Below are 20,708 nucleotides of genomic sequence, written 5' to 3'. Positions count from 1 at the left end.
TTTAAAAGTAAATATCAAAAGAACACATCTAAATATCAATTTGTGTGTCACATGTTGAATACAGCATTGGTTCAAATATGATGTTCAAATACAAAGTCTACATTTTTGTATGCATTAGGAACTAAAATTACCAATATTGAAATGCTAGAATATAAAATAATAATCTCATAGCTTTACTATATGCTGAGATATTGCTCATGTTCCAAATCACACACACACAGAATGTCCTGCTCACACTTTTTCATTTTTCAAAACACTTCCTTATGCACATGTACTTCTATGTCATGTGAATAACCAATCAAAAACTCAAAATGTCCCTCTAGTGTCTTTCTCAGATGTCAAATTGTTCTTCTGTTCCAAGATTTCAAGCTGGTAAGTTGAGTCTTCAGTTGGCCCAAAGTTTTATATTTTTAGACCCAAATAAAGCTCAATCACTGAGATTTAAAAATTATGGTAAGCATCTATGGTATTAAAGAGCCAATTTATGATTTTTCGTTATTTCAAGTGTACATATAAAACCAAAAAAAATTATTCACATCCTCCATGTACGAAATCTAATAGGCTTAGCAACCTATGGCTAACAGTAAATGAACACAAAGTTCATAACTAGAAAAAATTATAGTTTTCTACACTTACTTATTTACTGTTATGTTTTAAGAAAAATAACTTTTAAAACTTATTTGTAAATAGCTGAAATGTATATATAATGTATTATATATAAAATGTGACTGTATTTTACATTAAAACACAGTCATTACTTTGTAAGGCCAGTTTTATACCCTTAGTACAATTTCACATGCACCACAGAAGTGCAACTTCTGTAATGTTAGCCAGACATGAATGGAAGGTCAATAAAATACAAATAATAAATATATGTAAATGAATGAGACTATTTATTTAGACTAAACATATGTGTTTTTGTCATTCTAAAATGAAAAAAGCATAATTTATATATATATATTTCCTAATTTTTTATGGTGGTTATAAGGCCAGTCAAATTGATAGACCCTATATTGTTAGGGTAGAGAAAATATAAAGTATTACTGAAAACACAAAAATATTTGAGATTTCTGGGATGATGATTAATTTTTTTTAATCATAACATGAAAATCACTTCATTAAGAAGTCTGGTTTTATATGCAAAAAGAATTGCAGTCTTTACTAAAAGTCTACCAAATTTTGTAAAGGTATATATACTTCATCAAAAGTTATAGTAAAAATACTTAACCTGTGTATATTATACCGAGTCCATCAAGAAACAGTTAATCCCACTAATTACTGCTGATCTCCCCTAAATAATTTACATATAAAATGAACAACTTCACCCAAGTTTTTTCTTCAGTTCTTTACACTGAGTGTTGTAACAGAGAAAAACATAAAATTACTCAATATGAAGAAACATATATATATATATATAGATCTAACTGTAATTAAACAGTATAAAAATAAGTTAGTATTAAATCTATAGGTTAATAATATTTAAATATAAATATCCAATTATAATGAAAGATTATTTAATATCCATTAGTAAAACAAAGCATTTGCTTAAGCCTCTTCCTGAAGTCAAAAGGAAATTGCAAAATTTTTATTTTACTTTTATAAGAGGAATAAGTTTCAAAAAGAACTACAAACAACTTTACAGAACTAAAACGTGTGACAAAAAGGATGTTAACTTTCGTTTTTATTTGGTTTTATGGTTGCACAATACTCTTAATCTGCCCATTGCAGATTCAAAATAAGCATGTAAAATAGTAAATAAGATCTATCTTCTGTATGTCACTTGCACAAGTCACTGTGCAAGAAGCTTTATAGTTCATAGCATAACTTGTTACTTTGGTTAAACAATGAGACATTAATATATATACATATATAAACATCTGCAGTTAATGTGATTTTTATCACAAATTTTAGGTTTATTGGTTTTTAGTGATTCCAGTTTTCTCCACTTAAAATGTAACTTTTACAGACTGTTACCAATAATCTAAGTTACTGAAATCTGTTCAGTTTAGCTATAATAATATTAATAAATGGAATCATTTAATCAAACTTAAGAAATATTAAACAATATATTATTTTAATTCATCAGGTTCAAGATAATAGATACTATACATTTTATGGTTGTTTGATGGTTATTTCCTTTCTGTAGTTTAATTATATTATTAGGCACATACTTAACATATATTTTACTAATATACAAGTAATTCTGGCTGTTTCTACACAAAATATTTACAGGTTATAAAGTGAGGTTTAAATATTTTAGTTATTCCATAAAATATTTCCAAACTTACGTGAAAAGGATCCAGAATCTCTCTGTTCACCATAAGTTATAGGAGAATTTTGTCTATCAAAGGTTTTATAGATTCCTGCATAAAACAATATATAACATATTAACCTTAACTGTTACCAAAAAATAAAACCAGTCACAACTGATAAATGTATTTATGCTTCCAAATTGTGCTTTAAAACATATGTGAAAACTGACACATTCAAAAGTGTTTAACACAACAATATCTTTGAAAAAAGTATATAAATTATCAAAACACCAAACTAAAGTGCTTAAAAGAACAGTCTTCCAATAAGCAGAGATATACTGTGATTGTAGAAAACAAATGGAAGGAAAAAATGTATCTGAAACCAGTGTTCATTCAGAACAGTTTTGTACACTGGATAATCCATACAGACTTATCAGAAAATGTTGAATTCATGCTTTCATTGTGTCAAACTGGTTGTGTTGTTGGAAATAAATCAAAATTTAAAGGACTTGACACCTAATGAAATGAAAACTGACTAACACCATTTACATATAATAACTGATAAATTACAATACCTTTTTAAATAAATTTTTCCAATCTACTTGTTAAAACATAACAGATAAAAATAAACTAGCTTTACTTTTCAAACTAAGTTTTGAATTATTTACTCTGCACAACAAATAAGCATCTGTTTATTATCACTGTCTTTTAGGAGAAATTTCTAAAATTGACTGTGCTTCATGAGGAATTTACCTACAGAAGTGAAAAAGAGTAAACATACTTATATATCTTTTAATTAGCTTAACCAATGTCAGCATAACAAAAGTTCTGTAATTCAACTCAACAGTGACATTTTTCATCACATAACACATTAAATGTTTAACTTCTGGTTAACTAACCTGGTTTAATTAGTTTAAAAAATGATAAAATGTCTTACCTACTACATGGAAGGATCAGTTATGTCAGGGGTGTTACACTGAAATATTAAACTTATCACACCACTTCAAAATGAAAATAATTATCTACGTTTAAAACCTACCATCTCGAACTGGTGAAAATACATCACATACGCTCCTTCCTGGGCAAACAGTGTCAACATACACAGCTGGCATTGAATGACTTGGACTCGAAATAGAACTGGGCTGAGCAGAAGCAGCTAAGAAACATGTTTTTTTTATTATTTATTTACATTTCAACATCATTGAAACAATAATCAATAATTTTATTCGTGTTTTATACTATATTACTTCAAAAATTAATACTTCTCACGACTAAAAACCATGGTTATGTGTCAGTTAATTAATCTAACACATTAACCTCTTTTGTGCTATGATAAAATATATGCACCATTAAAATTGACATTTTCCTAAAATTAAAAGTATTTCCAATAGCCACTTACTTCCTCTCACATACAGCTTTTCTTGACTGCTACTGACTGTCCTTTATATGAGCAAATGTTCACTTACCACTAATCTTGTATTCCCACCTACCCTCATGTATATTCATGTGAGACCTCTGCATACTATTATTTGTGTGATAATGAAGCAGTGCTCCACCAATAGGAATTAAACACAACTCCTACTGTCATCACTAGCACCCTTTTCTCCATGCAAATTTGGCATTAAAACAAACCAACACCAGAAGTATAGAGGTTGAGTGGGAAATCTGAGAGGAAATTAGTATCCACTGGAAATACATTTTCAGTGTAGAAAAATGATACTTCCAATATAATATCTTTATCTCACTCACTAACAGCTAGAAATGCATACTGAGTTGGCAGAGTGTCCCGTAAGATGATACTCCTTTAGAAAGTGCCCAAAGGAAGACCATAGGGAGCACAAATAAATGGAAGCCAACACTACTGTGAGGAGGGCAGATCACAATATATACCAGGAACCGATATCCTAAGGAAGATAGGAAGGTGGACAACAAAACTGGAGATACATCTCCAGTCTATCATCAGAACATTAATGTATTGTCCAGATTGTAGGAAGAGAAGGGTAGCCAGCCATATGAGGACTTATGTGATTGGTCCAGCTCGAATAAACATTGTATCCACCAAGAACCAGCATCCAGGAGATGATAAAGAGGAGGGTTGGTTGGTTGGTTTATTGTTTTATAGTGCAAAGCAACTAGACTATGTGCACCAAACATCTGGTAAAAAGATTAAAATTAAAGTAAAATTATTTAAAATTCATAAAAGAAAATTAAGGTAAAACAAAACAAAGTGTAATTTTTTAATTAAAAAGATAAATAGCATTAAATCCAATTTTTATATCTTGTCTGCAGCAGTAAGAGAAAAACTACAGTAATACAAGTTGTAAAGGACTTTTTCTAGCATAATTGTAATTATCATAACTCACCAGGATGACTAACTGGTAGTTCAAACAGCAACATCAGACACCTGAAGTTGGCCTTTCAGTCCTGGTTTAGAGTTATTTGATGTTACAGTTATTTTCCACTTTCAAATCAAACTAGATGTACTTTGATTCTTAAAAGGGAATCACATTAAAAAAGGTCTAATTTATAAATTAAAAACTTATTAATTAAGTAGCATTAAAAAGATTAATGGCCTTTAAAAAACTAAAAACATTTCTAAGGTGGATAGTGTTACCATCTCTAATGACACTAACTTTACAGATAAACCTTGGGGACAAAACATGTTTAAAATGGTGGTGTCATTGAGATTCATAATGATGGCAACTGAGTAAAATGTAGCTTATTGTGACCTGAGTGTTACACAGACAATACATTAGTGTATCAGCCACAGATAAAAGAAAACGATGAGTTAAAAAACTGTGACCAATGAGTAGTCTAGTTAGGACAACTTCCTCTTTCTGATCCTTAGAGAAGTAAGATGGCCAAAGTCCAATAGAGGGTTTTATCAGAAAAAGCTTGTTTCCATGTTGCTCACTCCAAATCGACTGCCAACTGGCATGGAATCGAACCTTGAATACAGGACCATAGTCTATGTATGAAACAGGCACAGCAGTGATAGTGCCAGAACAGAGAGACTTAGCTGCAGTGTCAGCGAGCTTATTCCTGCGAATACCAACGTGGCCTGATATCCAGAAAAACCATATAGAAGTAGATGTTAAAGAGAAATGGGCCAGTTGGTTTTGAATATCAGAGAGAACAGGGTCTGAACCAATGTGAAGTGATTCTAGGGCCAGTAGAGAACTAAGCGAGTCAGTATAAATCGTGCAGTTTGAGTACTGCTTATCTTCTATGTGATCCAGGGCAAGAGAAATGGCATACAGTTCAGCAGTGACCACAGAAGCTGTAGAGGGGATTCTGTACACAACCACCAAACCACAACAAATCATGGCAGAGCCCACACAGTCACCCGAGTTCGAACCATCTATAAAAATAGAAATGGAAGGATGGTTCAAAAGATGTTCAGCAGCAGACAGTATTTCCAATCAGGAGTGTCTACTTTTCTCAAATGACTTAAAGACAGGTCACTGGGACTGTAAGAAGCCATGGTGGGATGGGCTGACCAGTGGATACAGCAATGCTATCCAAGGACAGACCCAATTCATCTAACTGCATCTGGATACGAAGGCATAGGTGCAAAGAAGGTTCATAAGACTCAATATATAAGTTCTGAATTGGGGAAGAGCGGATAGCCCAGTGCAGAGCCGAAGTCCTTCATGATGAATAAGGTCTAGCATCTTTAAGGCCGATGGTCTGGCAGAGCCATAGACCAGTGATCCATAGTCGAGTTTCCATTGTTTAGCATAGAACGTCGATCAGCTTCCCAAGTGGTGGTAGAAAGGACACGGAGGATGTTCAATGCTCTTGCACATTTGGCCCGTAGCTGCTTGGTGTGTGGTATAAAGGTTAGCTTACAGTCAACAATTAGCCCCAAGAACTTTTGTCTCAGGGACCACAGTTAGCATAACTTTACCGATACAGAGTTTAGGATCAAGGTGAACACCCCGTTGGTGGCAAAAGTGCATGCAAACGGTTTTAGAGATAGAGAAAGTAAAGCCATTTGCTGTGGACCACTTCAGTAAACAATTGAGGGCATTCTGTAGCAGCCGCTCAATATACCTCATGTTCAACGACTGACATGAGATGTGAAAGTCATTGACATAGAGCACATCTGAAACAGTAAGAGGGAGTTGTTCACTGATGGCATTAATCTTTATACTGAAAAGTGTGACACTCAAGACACAGCCCAGAAGGACTTCAAGTTCCTGTAGAAAAGAACGGGAAAGTGTCGAACCCACACAAACTTGGAATCACCTGACCTTTAAAAAAATGTTTAATAAAAATGGGCAAATGGCCATGTAACCCATATACACTTCTATTTGTATTTTTCCTTTGCTTATTTTCATTTTTCGAAGCTCTACTAAAATAAGTGGTTGAGTCTAACAACGCAAAACGCATATTTTTTCTTTTCGTTCATTGGCCTTTAGATTTTGGCCAGCAGTGTATATGAAGGTCTCACAAAATGCCATTCCTCCAGTTTTGTCATAAGCCTTCTCTGATTGATGTTTCAAGTCAAATCAGGTGGTCCACGGTGAAGCAGTCATTGGAACCTACACAAGGTGGGTGAGAGGAGATTGTTTGATTCGAGGAACCAATGTAAAGGGACAATTATAGTCATAGAGACAATCAGCTCGAAAGGAGAGAGGTGATCTCCCTGCCCAAATCTTGATGGCTAAGAAGGTGGAGGTAGAAACAGAAGTGCTAGATACCCAGCAAAAGAATTCACCTAGAGTATCAGCTACTTTCTGGACATCAAAGAGCAAGATCGAGAGGGGGATAGAATTATATTGCCCATTGACCTTTCAATCTTGTCTCATATGACTTTGGAATTGGAGGTAGAATATATGCCATTGTGAACTTAATCCAAGATTTCTCCTGGTTTTGATGTCTTACCCACTGAGCATGTGCACGGGCCCACTGGAAAGCACCCCACGCCCATTTTTGAGCCTTCTGTGCCATGTGGCAGGCAGGATTCCACCATGGACGAGGATACAGTGAAAAATATGTCAAGGTTTAGGAATACATTGAATAGCTGCTTGTATAATACAGTCAGTTACTGCTGCTACATAGTCGTCTATTGATGACTTACAGACGATGGCAGGATCAAGTTCTGTGAGAGCAGTGAAAGAGGGCCAGTTTGCCTTATTCAGCTTCCACTTGGGCACCCAGGTCGGGTGGCATCGACCACAGCCACTCTCTCAAAATTATAGGAAAATCATCACTGCTTAGTGGATTATTGTCAACCTTTCATGAAAAATGGAAGAATAATGAAGGGGATTAAACTGAGAGATAAATAGAAGTAAAGAACTGACTAGGTGCATGAAAATACATAGAAGAACCAGTATTGAAAAGAAAAAGGTTGTGATCAGAGAGCAATTGCTCTACAGAGCCACCCCTCCTATCAATAACAGCACTTCCCCAGAAGGGATAATGTCCATTAAATTACCCCAGTATTAAAAAGGGAGACGACAACTGTTCAATGAGAGCATTAAGATCTGATTGATCATATGTCTCTCCAAGCAACAGGTAGAGAGAACAAACAGTGATGGTATGACCCAATGAAATACGTATGGCTACGGCCTCCAAGGGTATATCAAGTGGCAAAGACAGGGTGGCCATATGTTGATCAACCAACAGTGCCACCCCTCCATGCACTCGTCCAGTCATTTCTGTACAAAGAAAACTGCCAAAAGATGACTGTATCAGCAGGTTTCAGAAATATTTCCTGTAAGGAAAGACATACAGGATGATAGAAAGCAATCAGTGTTATGATGTCATCCAGATTAGAAAGTAAACCTCGACACTTCCATTGTATCAAGGTGGCCATTTTTAATGACGTGTAGGCGAATTGAGTGGAGAACCCTTCCATTTATAACGTCTTTTTTCTTTACTGTCCTTATTCGAGGGAGGTCTATCGAACTCCATGTATCCTGCCCTGGGTTGATTGGGCAGATCTTTGCTGTTAGAAGAAGAGGATTCCAGTGACTGAGGATGCAAACAAATGATTGTTTTTCATCTTGGTGTGGGAGAAGAAGATGTATCCAAGGAAATGCCTGTCCCCGGGACCAAAGGAAGTGGATCTTGGGGTTTGTTGGAATGTATGTAAGGGACAGATATGGGTGTTGAAGTTCATTCATCAACTATTTTAGCCATGGAGGTCAAAAGGCTTTTCAATTGTTTTGTGAAGAATTCTTTTGAAGGCACAGAGAGATCTGTCTGCACTCCCACTGTAGTTGTGGAATGAAGTGCTGCAGCATACATCCAAGATGAAGCAGTGGACAGCAATTTTTGAGCCTCAGGATAAGTAATGTTATGAATCATTTTCAAACGCTACACCTCTTTTTCTTCCAACCAATTAGAGCAAGAACAAAATTAGGATGGGTGAGAGCCATTGCAACTGATGCAATGAGGGTCCATTTCACACTCATAGGCATCGTGGTCCTTGCCACCACAATAAGCACATGTCAGGAAATCACAGCATGATGTCTTTGAGTGACTGAACCTCTGACACTGGAAACATCAGAGGGGGTTTGGAATGTATGGCCATACCCTGCAATTAAAATAACCTGCCCTGATGGTGGCAGGTGGACATTGTGATGTAAATATCAGAACGAGGATATTGGTCAGCATCGTAATTTCATCTTTCCAAGTGGAGATATGCTTCACTTTAGAAACTCCTTGAGTGAAGAAACCAGCAAGAATCTCTGACTTGGGGATGTTCTTCAAATCCCTCTCAACAATAACTCCTTATGATGAATTCAAAGTAGTATGTGGTGAAACCTTATCAAGTGTATCCCCAATCGCCTTTGAATGCAAGAGGAGTTCACTGTGTTGAGATGTAGTTGTTTCCACCAATATGTCACTGGATCAAAGATTCTTTACTGACTTTGGAGAGCCAGCAAGGCCCTCTAGTACCTTCTGAATAAAGAAGGGGGACATTTGCCCTTAAGGTTTGTGTGGAAGGGAATGCAGGATAAGAAAATGAGGTACAACAGGTGTTACAGATGTTGAACATTGATGCTCAGAAACTTCAAGATGTGGTCAATTACCTGTGGACTGTTTTTTCACTATTTTATTTAAATTTTTATTTGGAGGATTCATAATAAAAAAAGGGAAATTTCGGTGTCCACTGACCCCAACCACCATGGAGCCCTACAAGGGGACGCACTACAATGTCAAACAAGGACACTGCAGTAATGCCAGGGTTTTGTGAGTATACCCAAACACCAGTATCAAATATAATGTCCACAACACCTGTGAGAACTTTCAACACTGGTACTTGGTTGGTCCTAGCCCAAGTGGACCAGTAAATTGACCCAAGGGGGGCCACCTGAAGGCTGCCCGTCTACAGGAAGTTAAGGCCAAAGTGGTGTGTTAAGGTTGGACCTCTCAACCACCAGGATCCTCTCCTCCCCTTCACGGGTCGCCATGTACAGCAAACACATTAGTGGATGTTTAGATACCAAAGGAGGTAAACTGAAAGAACAGAACCTTCCCTTAGAGGTCCCCTCACCACATACATGAATCCAACACTGAGGGTAAACCGCATGTTGATAGAGTGCTTAATCCAACATCTGGTAGTATCTGGAATTGTACATTGGATCCATGGTGAGATGAGCATTAGTAACATCTACACCAGTAGAACACCACACGTCTACTCTCTACTAGGTTGAATTGAGCATACTCAGGAGGGAAGCCTCCATAGTCTACCATCCCAGTGGCCAGGAAGTAATACGTATCAAGGAATCCTATAGTCTACCAGAAGATGGGTGGAAAGAGTGTGTTGGAGAATCCATAGGAATGTTGTACTGATACAGTGTAATGGGTGACCTTGATGCCTTATTTTGAAAAGCAGGCCACTCCCATGGCTTACAACACATAGATAATCTGGAGTGAGCAGTAATCCCTATCTGCTTTACTTATGTTTGTCCATGATTGTACAATCGAAGACAAACATTTTTATGAAGCAAAATACCATGAGACATACCTATAAGTGGTCTTGCAAACTAACACTTATCAACAGTGAGTGTATATAAAACGAGTTTTACAGTGTGGATACATGAACAAGTATAGCTAGTCAGAAAACACTCACCACTGAATGGGATCTGAAATGGAAAAAAGGAGCACTTACACACTCAAAGAGAAACTGTGGAGTGCAAAATGGTGTCAAGAAGATGAAAACTTGAACAAGCAATTACTAGGTGGTTCAGATAATGAGCAGTAAATGTATGAGGAGCAGTCCACATAATTACACGAATTATGTCCTCCAACTAATAATGGAAATAAGTAGCTAAGAACATGATAGGATGACATACATGATGGGAAAATACACAGTAGAGATGACAACATCTGGAAAATGAGAAAAATAAGCTAGGTGAATCCAATCCATAAGGATAATCAAAAAAATGTCATGGAACCAGGAAGGTGTCCAATAAATAAACAAACAGGAGCAAGAACCACAAAAGGAATCTGCATGCACCACATAGCAACAAATAGCCCTGACCAGGCAAAGAAGGCAATCAGGGATGGAACAGCCAGAAAAGTGTGAAATGAAAGGAAGGAATTACCTTCCTAAACAAATGAAGTTTTTCGTAGAAAAGAATTATCAGGGAAAAGAATCACATAGAAACTGTGAAATAAGGTCCAGCAGGCATCAATAGTAAACATATTCGACCAACAAGTGGAGGAAGGGTGGAAACAAGAACAACAACACTGAGGTTTCAATCCAGGATAGAGTCTAGATTAGTAGGACAGGTGATGTGGAAGGAACAAAACAAATGGGAAAAAACGGGTGAACAAAAGATGTGCATATTGTGTAAAAGAAAACTGGGCTGATAAAGCCACATTATAGCCCATGACTGAGGGGAAAAGACAGGTGGGAGGGAGGATAGCTATGATGTAATGACCAATAATGGTACATGCACTATCTCTCTTGGTACAGAACCATAGAGGAAGGGCAAACAGTAAGAGAAGTCAAGGATGCCATATGCTTAAAAAAACTTTCCTGTCAGACCAGATATTGCATAAAAGCCATGTGTGAAAATGGAAAACAGGAACAGAGACATGACACACATCAGACAAAGCTGACATAGGAGGATGAGGAAGAAAAAAGTGGAAGAGGGGTTGACACCAGTAAACAGCACAGGAGTGAAAACCATGATTTAGCCAGCCAACATGGAGCCACCAAAAAACTCAACCGAGAGTAGTTTAAATGATGGAAAGGATCATGACAACTTGACAAATGGGAAGATAGACATACAGGCACAGACTAGTCCAATACTGACTGAGAGCATCCATCACTCCAATCAAAAGATGTGGAATAAAAGACCAAAATAGAATTGAGATTAGTAGCAAAGGCATCCAAATTTGTAAAAACACAAGTAGCACAGAGCCAAGAAAACATCCATGGGACCAGTGACAACTCCATAGGAAGAATCCTATGCAGATAAGTAATCTATGATGAAATTCAAGGAACCTAGAATATAACAAGTGAACATTTGATGATTGTGGGTCCAGTACAGGAGGCCCGGAGTCCAAAATCAGAGGTGTCTTGACTGGGTGCCCCCAAGCCTAGAGATGTAAGAGACAAAAGTTGAATTATTGGAATACACCACCACCAAACAGCCCTGAATGGCTGGAAAGAAGCAGCTCATAACCTGATGATCAGTAATCATCTTTAAGAAGTTGATGTAGAGAGAGAACTCAAAAAGAGTTAACCATCTCAAAACCTCTCAAGTATCTGTATATGCATTCCAACCAAAATGAAAAGCACTTAAGTGAAGAAAATCAGTGTGCAAACATGTCCAAAGTTGTACTCCTATTGGTAGAAGGTTGCTGTATGATCATTTGCATACTATCATTCAAATGTTTCACAGAAATACACAAGGGTGGGAAGGTAGAAGTATCAAGACTAGTGGCAAGAGAAAGTTTGTGTGCATACAGAGAAAGAAGAGTTATTTATGAAAGGAGGTATCATATTAGAAACCAATGTTTAAAAACAATCTGAAATGGGAGTTCATAAACTTTTGTCAAGCAAAAATATTATAATCTAAACACCTGTAGAAATATTAAGGTAAGTTACATTGATATAATCTCAGTATCTGTACGAGCATCAGAATAAATTACAACAATATAATGCAAGTACCTGTAGAAATGCCAGAATAAGTTACAACAGCATTACTTCTGATAAGATCACCATTTTCAAAGTCTCTGTTCTGAGCTGGTTCTAAGTTGTGTTGTGATTTTTTTTTTGAAGACTCTCCCTGTTCAATGAATAAAAAATATTTAACTGAATAAAAATAAAAACAATCAGACTAGAGTTATTCTAAGAAAAAACATATTCCAAGGGCATCTGATTACATGATGGTGACAGAAGATTAGTTAGCCCATTTGGGTCATCCCTTCTTTTGGAACTAACTCTGCAAGACAAACCAAATTAAAAATGTAGCCTTTCTCTTCCAGATACCTGTCTGTTAAAAATTACAGCACATATATCAATAAGTCACTTCATAAGCTTACAATTCAAATACAGTAATAGTTCTGCCAATGAATAAGTTTCTTTCTGGACTTCCAAAGTTTATAACTATAATATTTCAATTTTGTCTTTCTACCTAAAAGACTTCTCAAGGCAAGTTTATTCAATAAGTTAAGAATTCTAAACACCTGAATCAAAATGTCTCAAGTTCTCTTATAACATTAGCTTGTTTGTTCTTGTATATTTATGCAAAGTTACCCAAAGGAATCTGTAGTAGTCATCCCTGGAACTGAACTGACAGACTAAAGAGAAGGTAGCTAATCAATGGCACGCACCACCAACTCTTGTGTGAATGATATTTAATATGAATAAAACTTTATTTGCAACACAAGGGAACACAAAAATCATTTTGGAACTTCATCAGTTTCAATACATTTTTCTGTCTCCTTGTGTTGTAAATAAACAATGTTGATTATCTTAAGTATCATTATCGCTTTTTATTGTGAAACTTCATTTTCCTCTGAACACATCAGTTGTGTGAATGAATGACAGAATTTGACCATCACCCTAATAATGCACCTATGAGAGAGTATTTTGTTATTTCTAGTAACAGGAAATGAATGAGAGATTATAAGATCTTCAATCTGAGGTGCTTTTCACTAGGCCATTCTCAGCTCACACCAATGGTATTTCTTTCGATGTCTGTGCTGTTGCAATTAAACACCAATTTCACGTGTTTTTTTAAACGCACCTAGTGTTGTTGATATTGAAAACATTATCAATACTTCCACTTTCATTCACAATAAATATTCTTGACATTTTTGTTTAATGTTAGTTTCCTCTGCAAGATACTGGAGTGTAGGAGGTATAAATATGAGTTATTTAATAAAACTATCTAAAAATACAGAACATCTGTTTATATAAACTTTTAAATATAAAAACAAGACAATTTCACTCAGAGTATTACATTTGTTTTAAAAGAAACATGTGGCTTTATTATTTATCTGTATAGAGAACAGTACTGACTTGTTTACACAGAAAATCAACAACACTATAGCTATTCCTTGACATTGACTTTGCTTTTCTAAGCATTGATCTCACTTGCTCCAGTCTTTTACACACCACATTAATGCTCTTGGTAATACCAGACTTGTCTCTCCACCTATATCAATGAATCTTCTATCTTGGTACTGTTTTTTAGCACCTCACTCAGATAATGTAATCACTTTTTCAAGACTTACAACATCCCACTCACCAACATCAATTCTTAGTGAGTGAAGGGTGTGAGAGTATAGGCAGAGGTGTCATTGCTAAGACATTTTCAGTTTAGGAAAATGTTAGCTTCCTTACATACTACATTGTGACACTGTAGCTAGAATCCCCCATTGAGAAGGTGGAAGGGCCAGTGCAAGCATTATCCACATAGAAAGTGTCTACATAAAACAAGATAATAGTGTATGACTGGAGGAATCACACTACATCCAGAACAAGTATAAACCATCCTGGAACCTCACATATCCAAAAAATGAGATTTTTGTCTGTTGAAACAAAATATACTTCTACCAGGAGGTGAGAAGCAAAAACATGTTAATAAACAAGTAAGGGTACAAAGTCTAACTATCTTGTCATGTAATAACAGTAAATCTCCCAGCATGAACCAGGAATATCAGGTGTAAGAAAAAAAAATTATATAGTTTCTCTCCCACCTTTCCACCAATAATAGTACTAGATTTAAAGTGCACATAGAAAAGCCCAAAATATTATCAACCCACATAAGTAATTGAAAAAAATGAGTATGAAATGTCTGATCCAAACTGGATCCTTGAGCAGCTGCCTTTGTGAAAAAAAGACATCAGAAAAACAGTCCAAATTCTCTCAAGAATAGCTAGGATCAACAAAAGAGCAACTTCAGAAACACCAATAGAAAACACCCCCAGATCAAATGTATGTCGTCATCTTCCAATGAATCAAAACACAAACAGTCTTAACCGAGAATGACCTTCCCCTGGACCTAAGAGAAACACTAGATGACAAAGTAGGAACGTGTGAGGTCAGATTAGTCACAGTGCTGACTAGTACCTGGCAAATATCACATCTATTTTTTTTTCCCACCGGAAATTAGAATTATACGGAAATCCATAAGGTGATGCAAAATTCACAGTCCATAGTGAAAAGAGGTATAGCTCTTTGTCACAAAAAACTGTAACCAATGCTCTCTTGAGAAAAAGTGATTACATTATCTGAGTGAGGTGCTTACATACAGTACCAGAATAGATGTATTGATATGGGTGGGGAGATTTGTAAATTAAATACTGTCAAGAGCATTTAAGTTGGTTATAAAAGACTGAATCAAGCAAGATAAATGTTTAGATAAGCAAAACCAATTTTAAGGAATAGCTATAGTGTCATTGGATGGTGTGTTTTGAAATTCCCATAATTCCCTACCATGTGTAAAGCGTTTGTTAAATAAGTTATCAATTTTTAACTGTATACCTATTCTGGGGCCATGTTCTCAACAACCATATAGCTCAAAGTTCTGATGCTCTTAACAACTTAACCACAGTTCTCCATAAGACTTATTAATCATGCTTAAAAAAAATATTGCATAAACTCTACCTTCCCACCACAACTCAGATTTCTAAGCTGTAATTATAATGAAAATCCACATATTTTCTGGTTGTGGGGAGGTGGGTGGGAAAGTATTTTCGAGGAAATTAATATGGCCCTTAATAAATGTTTAAAATTCAGATCATCTAGACTTACCCCTCAAATACTGAAAGCCAGAATACCTACACCACAAAGTAAAAAAGTGCAGAACCACAGGATAAATACAACCAATCTCTTTAGTTAACTATATTTATTAAACATATTTATGTAAATATATGGAGTCACAATGTTAACTGCTTTGAGAGCAAATTGATTTTCATGTTAAGATTAAAAATACTTTTCTTCGTCTGAAAAATTGTCAATTTCATTTGCATAACCATAACAACCTTTTAAATACATATTAAATGCAATTTTCAGTAAAACTCTATATTAATCTGTTATTTTTCTACTCTAACTCTATAATGACTCAATTGATTTGACTTTCATTGTAATCAAAATAAAGAAAATAAAAAATAAATCTAAGTTACTGAGCTTAACAAATTATAGTGGAATTCTATGGTATCAGTGTATAGTTATTTATGATTTTTTGGTTATTCAATAGTATGTACATAAAAAAACCTAAAACAAATTTTGTTTGATATCCTTTACATACAAAATTTTAAAATGTTTAGCAAACTAAGTACATTTTAATCTTTGAAAAACTACCACGTTCTTTCGATCCAAATTTTCAAGGAGATAGATTATGTCTTTAGTGTGCTTGAAGTTTCATATTTTTTAAACTCTTAGTTACTAAGCTTAAGAAATTAGTGGTATTTTATGGTATCAGTGTAGTTATTTAAGTTTTTTTTATTATTCAACTGTATATAAAAAACCTTAAAAAATTTTGTTTGATATCCTTCATGTGCAAAATTTTAAAAGGCTTAGCAACACATATCCAGCAATAATCAAGTACAAAGGTCACAGCAAGAAGAGGTAATAACTTACTTTACTTCTTGATTTAATGTTCCATATTTTAAGAAAAACAAGTTTAATAATTAATTTCTAAATAGTAATAATCTATATACATATATATAATGTATAATAATTAAAATGTGACTCTATATTACCAAATACCAGTCCACTAAAACACAGCCACAACAGGGAAGATTAAGGATCAGTTATATATTACTGAATATATAGCCTCAGTGTACCTCACCAATGTAACTTTTGCAATGTCCATTAGGTATGTCTGAGAGATCAAAATAATAAAAATTAATGTTCATATATATAGCATTATTAGACTTAAACTACTTAGAATAAACATTATTTTTGTGTTATAATATGTAGTCATTCTAGTAAAAAAAAGCACAATTTATATTTATTTCCTAATTTTTTTAATGATGGTTACAAGGTTGGTGAAGTAACAGACCCACATACTTAAAGTACATGAAAAAAATTTCTGAAAATAAACATTTCATATGTATTTAAGAGGTTTTAGAGATTACACAAATAACATTTGAGATTTCTAGGACAAATAACAGCTTTTATAATCATAAAATCATATAATCACTTTGCACTCAGACTAGTAACAAAACAAACTATATTTTCACAAACAAATCTCTAGTGAAAATATTTCATTAAAAAAAATCTGATTTTTTTGTGTACAAAATACTTGTAATCATTACTAAAAGTCAACCAAATTTTATAAAGATGTGCTTGCTGTATCAAAAGTTATAATGCAAATACTCAATGTGTGCAAATATGTAGATGAACTTGTCTATATCAAGCCTGTTGTAAAAGAGTTGAATAATGTACCTAAGAATGCAGAATAATAACACACACAAAGCAAACAATGTCCTATAACTTATCACTATTTAACTGACCTTCTAACTATGGCAAACATACTTAAAATAATTTCCAAACCTTCTTGGTCTGGGTCCCATAAGAAAAACTTTCAAAAGATAAAGAAGCAATATTCTAAACTAAACACAATATGTCACTTGATAGGCTAAAACTCTGCTTTTCTATTGATTATAACTAATACAGTATTAAATATGAGAGAGAATTATTGGCAATCTGTGAAAGAGAGAATGTGACAGGTGGACATGGCAGGTGGTTCTGATTTTCTTGTATATACTCCAACAGGTGGTTCTGATTTTCTTGTATATACTCCAACAGGTGGTTCTGATTTTCTTGTATATACTCCAACAGGTGGTTCTGATTTTCTTGTATATACTCCAACAGGTGGTTCTGATTTTCTTGTATATACTCCAACAGGTGGTTCTGATTTTCTTGTATATACTCCAACAGGTGGTTCTGATTTTCTTGTATATACTCCATACACAAATTAGATTGAAAGCTATAAAATTATGCTTTGCTTTGGTAATATTTGTATTATAGTTAGTACTTTATTTCAATTTTGTATAACAGCCCTTCAAAAATGACAGGAAACTACTGTTGAATGATTAGAGAAAATTATAGAACTGAAGTAAAACAAATTTGTCTGTATCTTCAAAATGCACTTACTCTTCACTTATTTCATTAGCCTCAAAGTAATTTTTTAATCACAACATATTTAGCAAAAAATAAAGTGTTATCACGACCAAACGTACACATGCACTCTGAAAGAGAGTTAATTAGCATTCTTAAGCCCTTTCACTGTATTCTAGTGTGCACATTCCAATACAAATTTTTAATTCTTTTGACTGTACAAAAGATAAAAAAGTATTTGATAGTAATAAAAGGTTATTTTTCTTTATGTTTTTAAGGCAGATAAGTAATATATACATTAGAACACCAAACTAATATATATTAATTAACATTTATTCACTACCTAAAACTTTTTAAACACCGATTCTATAATGTGAGTAACAGTAGCCTATTTGTAGTCTAACTTAAACATTAAGCATAATACATAATTGTAATATAAGATTAAGTTGAAACACTACTTGGTAAATTTTATTTTGTTTTTAGCTACAGCTCAATGTCACAAAACTTCTGAATTAAATTATTTCGCAGTTATATCACAAAAGTTATATCAAAAAATAAAGAATATTATTAACGTGAATATTGACCATTCGACACGAACACCACAGTTGGCCTAAAAACAACCAGATGATAGTTTTGTTGCTTAGTGATGATGTATGTCGTAGAGCACTGCCCAAAAAAGGTGTGAAAATGCTCTCAACAAAGTGACAAAGGGAAGAAGTCTTTTATAATTTGTGATTTTACACTTCAGAGAAGAATGGCAAATAAATTAGGGAAGGTGGAAGACCCAAACAACAAATATCATGATTCTCATACCAGAAATGATTAAGAATATTATTAAATGTTTCTTTATAAAATCAAGAAGTTAATAAATCAAAATTTGATTTATTATCTGTGTTTTTATGTCAAGTTTATTTGTATACACTGAAAATAGAGCAAATTAATTTAATGTAATTCTGTAAGAGGTCATGACATGTACACTTTGACCTGCCTGTAGCCAGGGGATTAAAAGTTAATTAACTGGATTCATGAGAGAAACAAGATAAAAGAGACAATTTCATGCATACATGTGGTAAGTGAAAAAGGTGCTTACTGAGAAATCATCAGCTACCAGATGGTATTCTCTTTACACATTCAAAAGGCATCATCTTCCTGTGGAACACCAACACAGAGAAAAGAATTTTGCCTAGAACAAACACAGAGGTATATGTAATGTGAGTATTGACAGGACACATCCACCCAAAATGGAGTCTATTACCATAAAAGGATACCATGTTTTTGTGTTTTTTTAATGATTACACAACCTTAAAAACTTTGTAATTAAAAAAAGAGAAGTATTAGAAGCATAGAGATATGTGGATTACAATGCACAACATGAATGTGGACTCAAGAAAAACTAAACAAGCTAGTAAAGTCACAAACTGAGTCAAACAAAATCCCAAAACTGAAAAGATATCAACATCATTAAAGTGAATTAATAAGAAATTATACACACACTTCCACATGTCTTTCATACAACTCAAAATTCACTCTGAAGATGCTTGGAAATATCCCAGTAAACAAGCTCGTTTGTTAATGTAACTAGAGAAAAATTCAAAGAGCATTACTTGTTGTAAGGTATAAACAATCTTTTCCAAATTCTTCCTTAAAGATTCAGTACCTTCAAGAAAGACAGCAATGAACAGTCCTGACTGGGCATAAAAAGCATTTCTTCAAACCAGAATTAGAATCTGCAAAGGTAACACAACAGGTGATTCAGGACATCCACTGCTTGAGGTTCTGGATCTGGAAACTGGTAGAGGGGAGGATAATGTCTGTCTAGCTTAGCAGAAGCTTTAATCACCAGACAACTCTGCCTTCATACAAACAATAAGAAACCAACATATGGAAGCTACTAACTGAGAAATAGATGAGAGAAAAGGAAGGAGAGGAGATAAACATTACTTTCTGGTCATCTTAAAGAGAATCAACAAACAACAGAAATAAACTGTGATGCTAAAACTCTTATGATCCAGGAAAGAAGCTCTTAAAAAGACAGCTGAAGTGTTGGGAAGAAGACAAGTACTTTTCAATGCAACACAATGGTCCAAATCATCAAAAAAATGTAAATACTACGTGATAAGTAAATCTATATCAATGATACCCATGGTTAAGGAAAAGTGTGAGGTATAAATCTGATCCTGACAGAACTACAACAGCTAATAACTGTGCAGAAAAAGATGAAAGTCTCAAACAAGATAAATCATAGCATGTAGGATAGAATACTGACAATAATTCAAAGTAGAAGACTCCCAGTAACTAATATGATGATCAAAAACTTGAAAAGTAAGATGAACAGTAGAAGATAACCCCATAATAAGGAATGTCAATGTTATCAGGGCTTTACTGGTTTGTAAAAGCATCAGCAATAACCCAAATATCAAAATAAATAAATCAACCAGACATAATACTCGCACCCTCAGACATAACAAAAATTTGTTTAACATAAAACACAGACAAGAGGAAAAAGGAATCAAATAATTAGAAGTAACTACATGATAAAGGTTAGCACACAAATTCTGCTCAAGAAACACTGAAGAGAAATAGACTTGAGAGGAAAAAAAAATGGTTTGCTTAAAATAATTCATGCATACATTAACACAATGCTCTAAATTGCATTAATATAATAACTCTGAATTACATGGTTGTTAAAAGCATGAGGGTAATTCAACAAAGAAATGCATTCCGTATTTCAGATGTACATGAACCTCATTATGGTAAACTTAATCACTATGGCCAGCAAAATCAAAAGCTTTTTGAAATGCTTTTTATAGTACAAAACTATTTTAAGCACTATACACACCAGAGTAGAAACTGCATATAATTTTTCATCTATAATAATAAAAGGGCATGTCTGTCTGTGTGTGTTTGTG

General features: G+C 34.4%; 1 protein-coding gene across 2 annotated transcripts in view; it reads right to left on the bottom strand.

The window, feature by feature from the left end:
* The window catches only part of LOC143226444 (protein NEDD1-like), a 54,648-nt gene that overhangs the window by 13,516 nt on the left and 20,424 nt on the right, over nt 1-20,708 (bottom strand). For both annotated transcript variants that reach the window (XM_076457408.1, XM_076457409.1), the window contains exons 8-10: nt 12,394-12,511; nt 3,292-3,408; nt 2,289-2,363 (exon numbers count right to left, since the gene is read on the bottom strand). In XM_076457408.1, coding sequence (XP_076313523.1) covers nt 2,289-2,363; nt 3,292-3,408; nt 12,394-12,511 — 310 coding nt within the window. The remainder of the gene's footprint in view (nt 1-2,288; nt 2,364-3,291; nt 3,409-12,393; nt 12,512-20,708) is intronic.

The sequence above is a fragment of the Tachypleus tridentatus genome, chromosome 9 (genome assembly GCF_004210375.1).
Source record: "Tachypleus tridentatus isolate NWPU-2018 chromosome 9, ASM421037v1, whole genome shotgun sequence".
NCBI classification, from domain to species: domain Eukaryota; kingdom Metazoa; phylum Arthropoda; class Merostomata; order Xiphosura; family Limulidae; genus Tachypleus; species Tachypleus tridentatus.
This window is presented reverse-complemented; position numbering and strand designations above follow the sequence as displayed.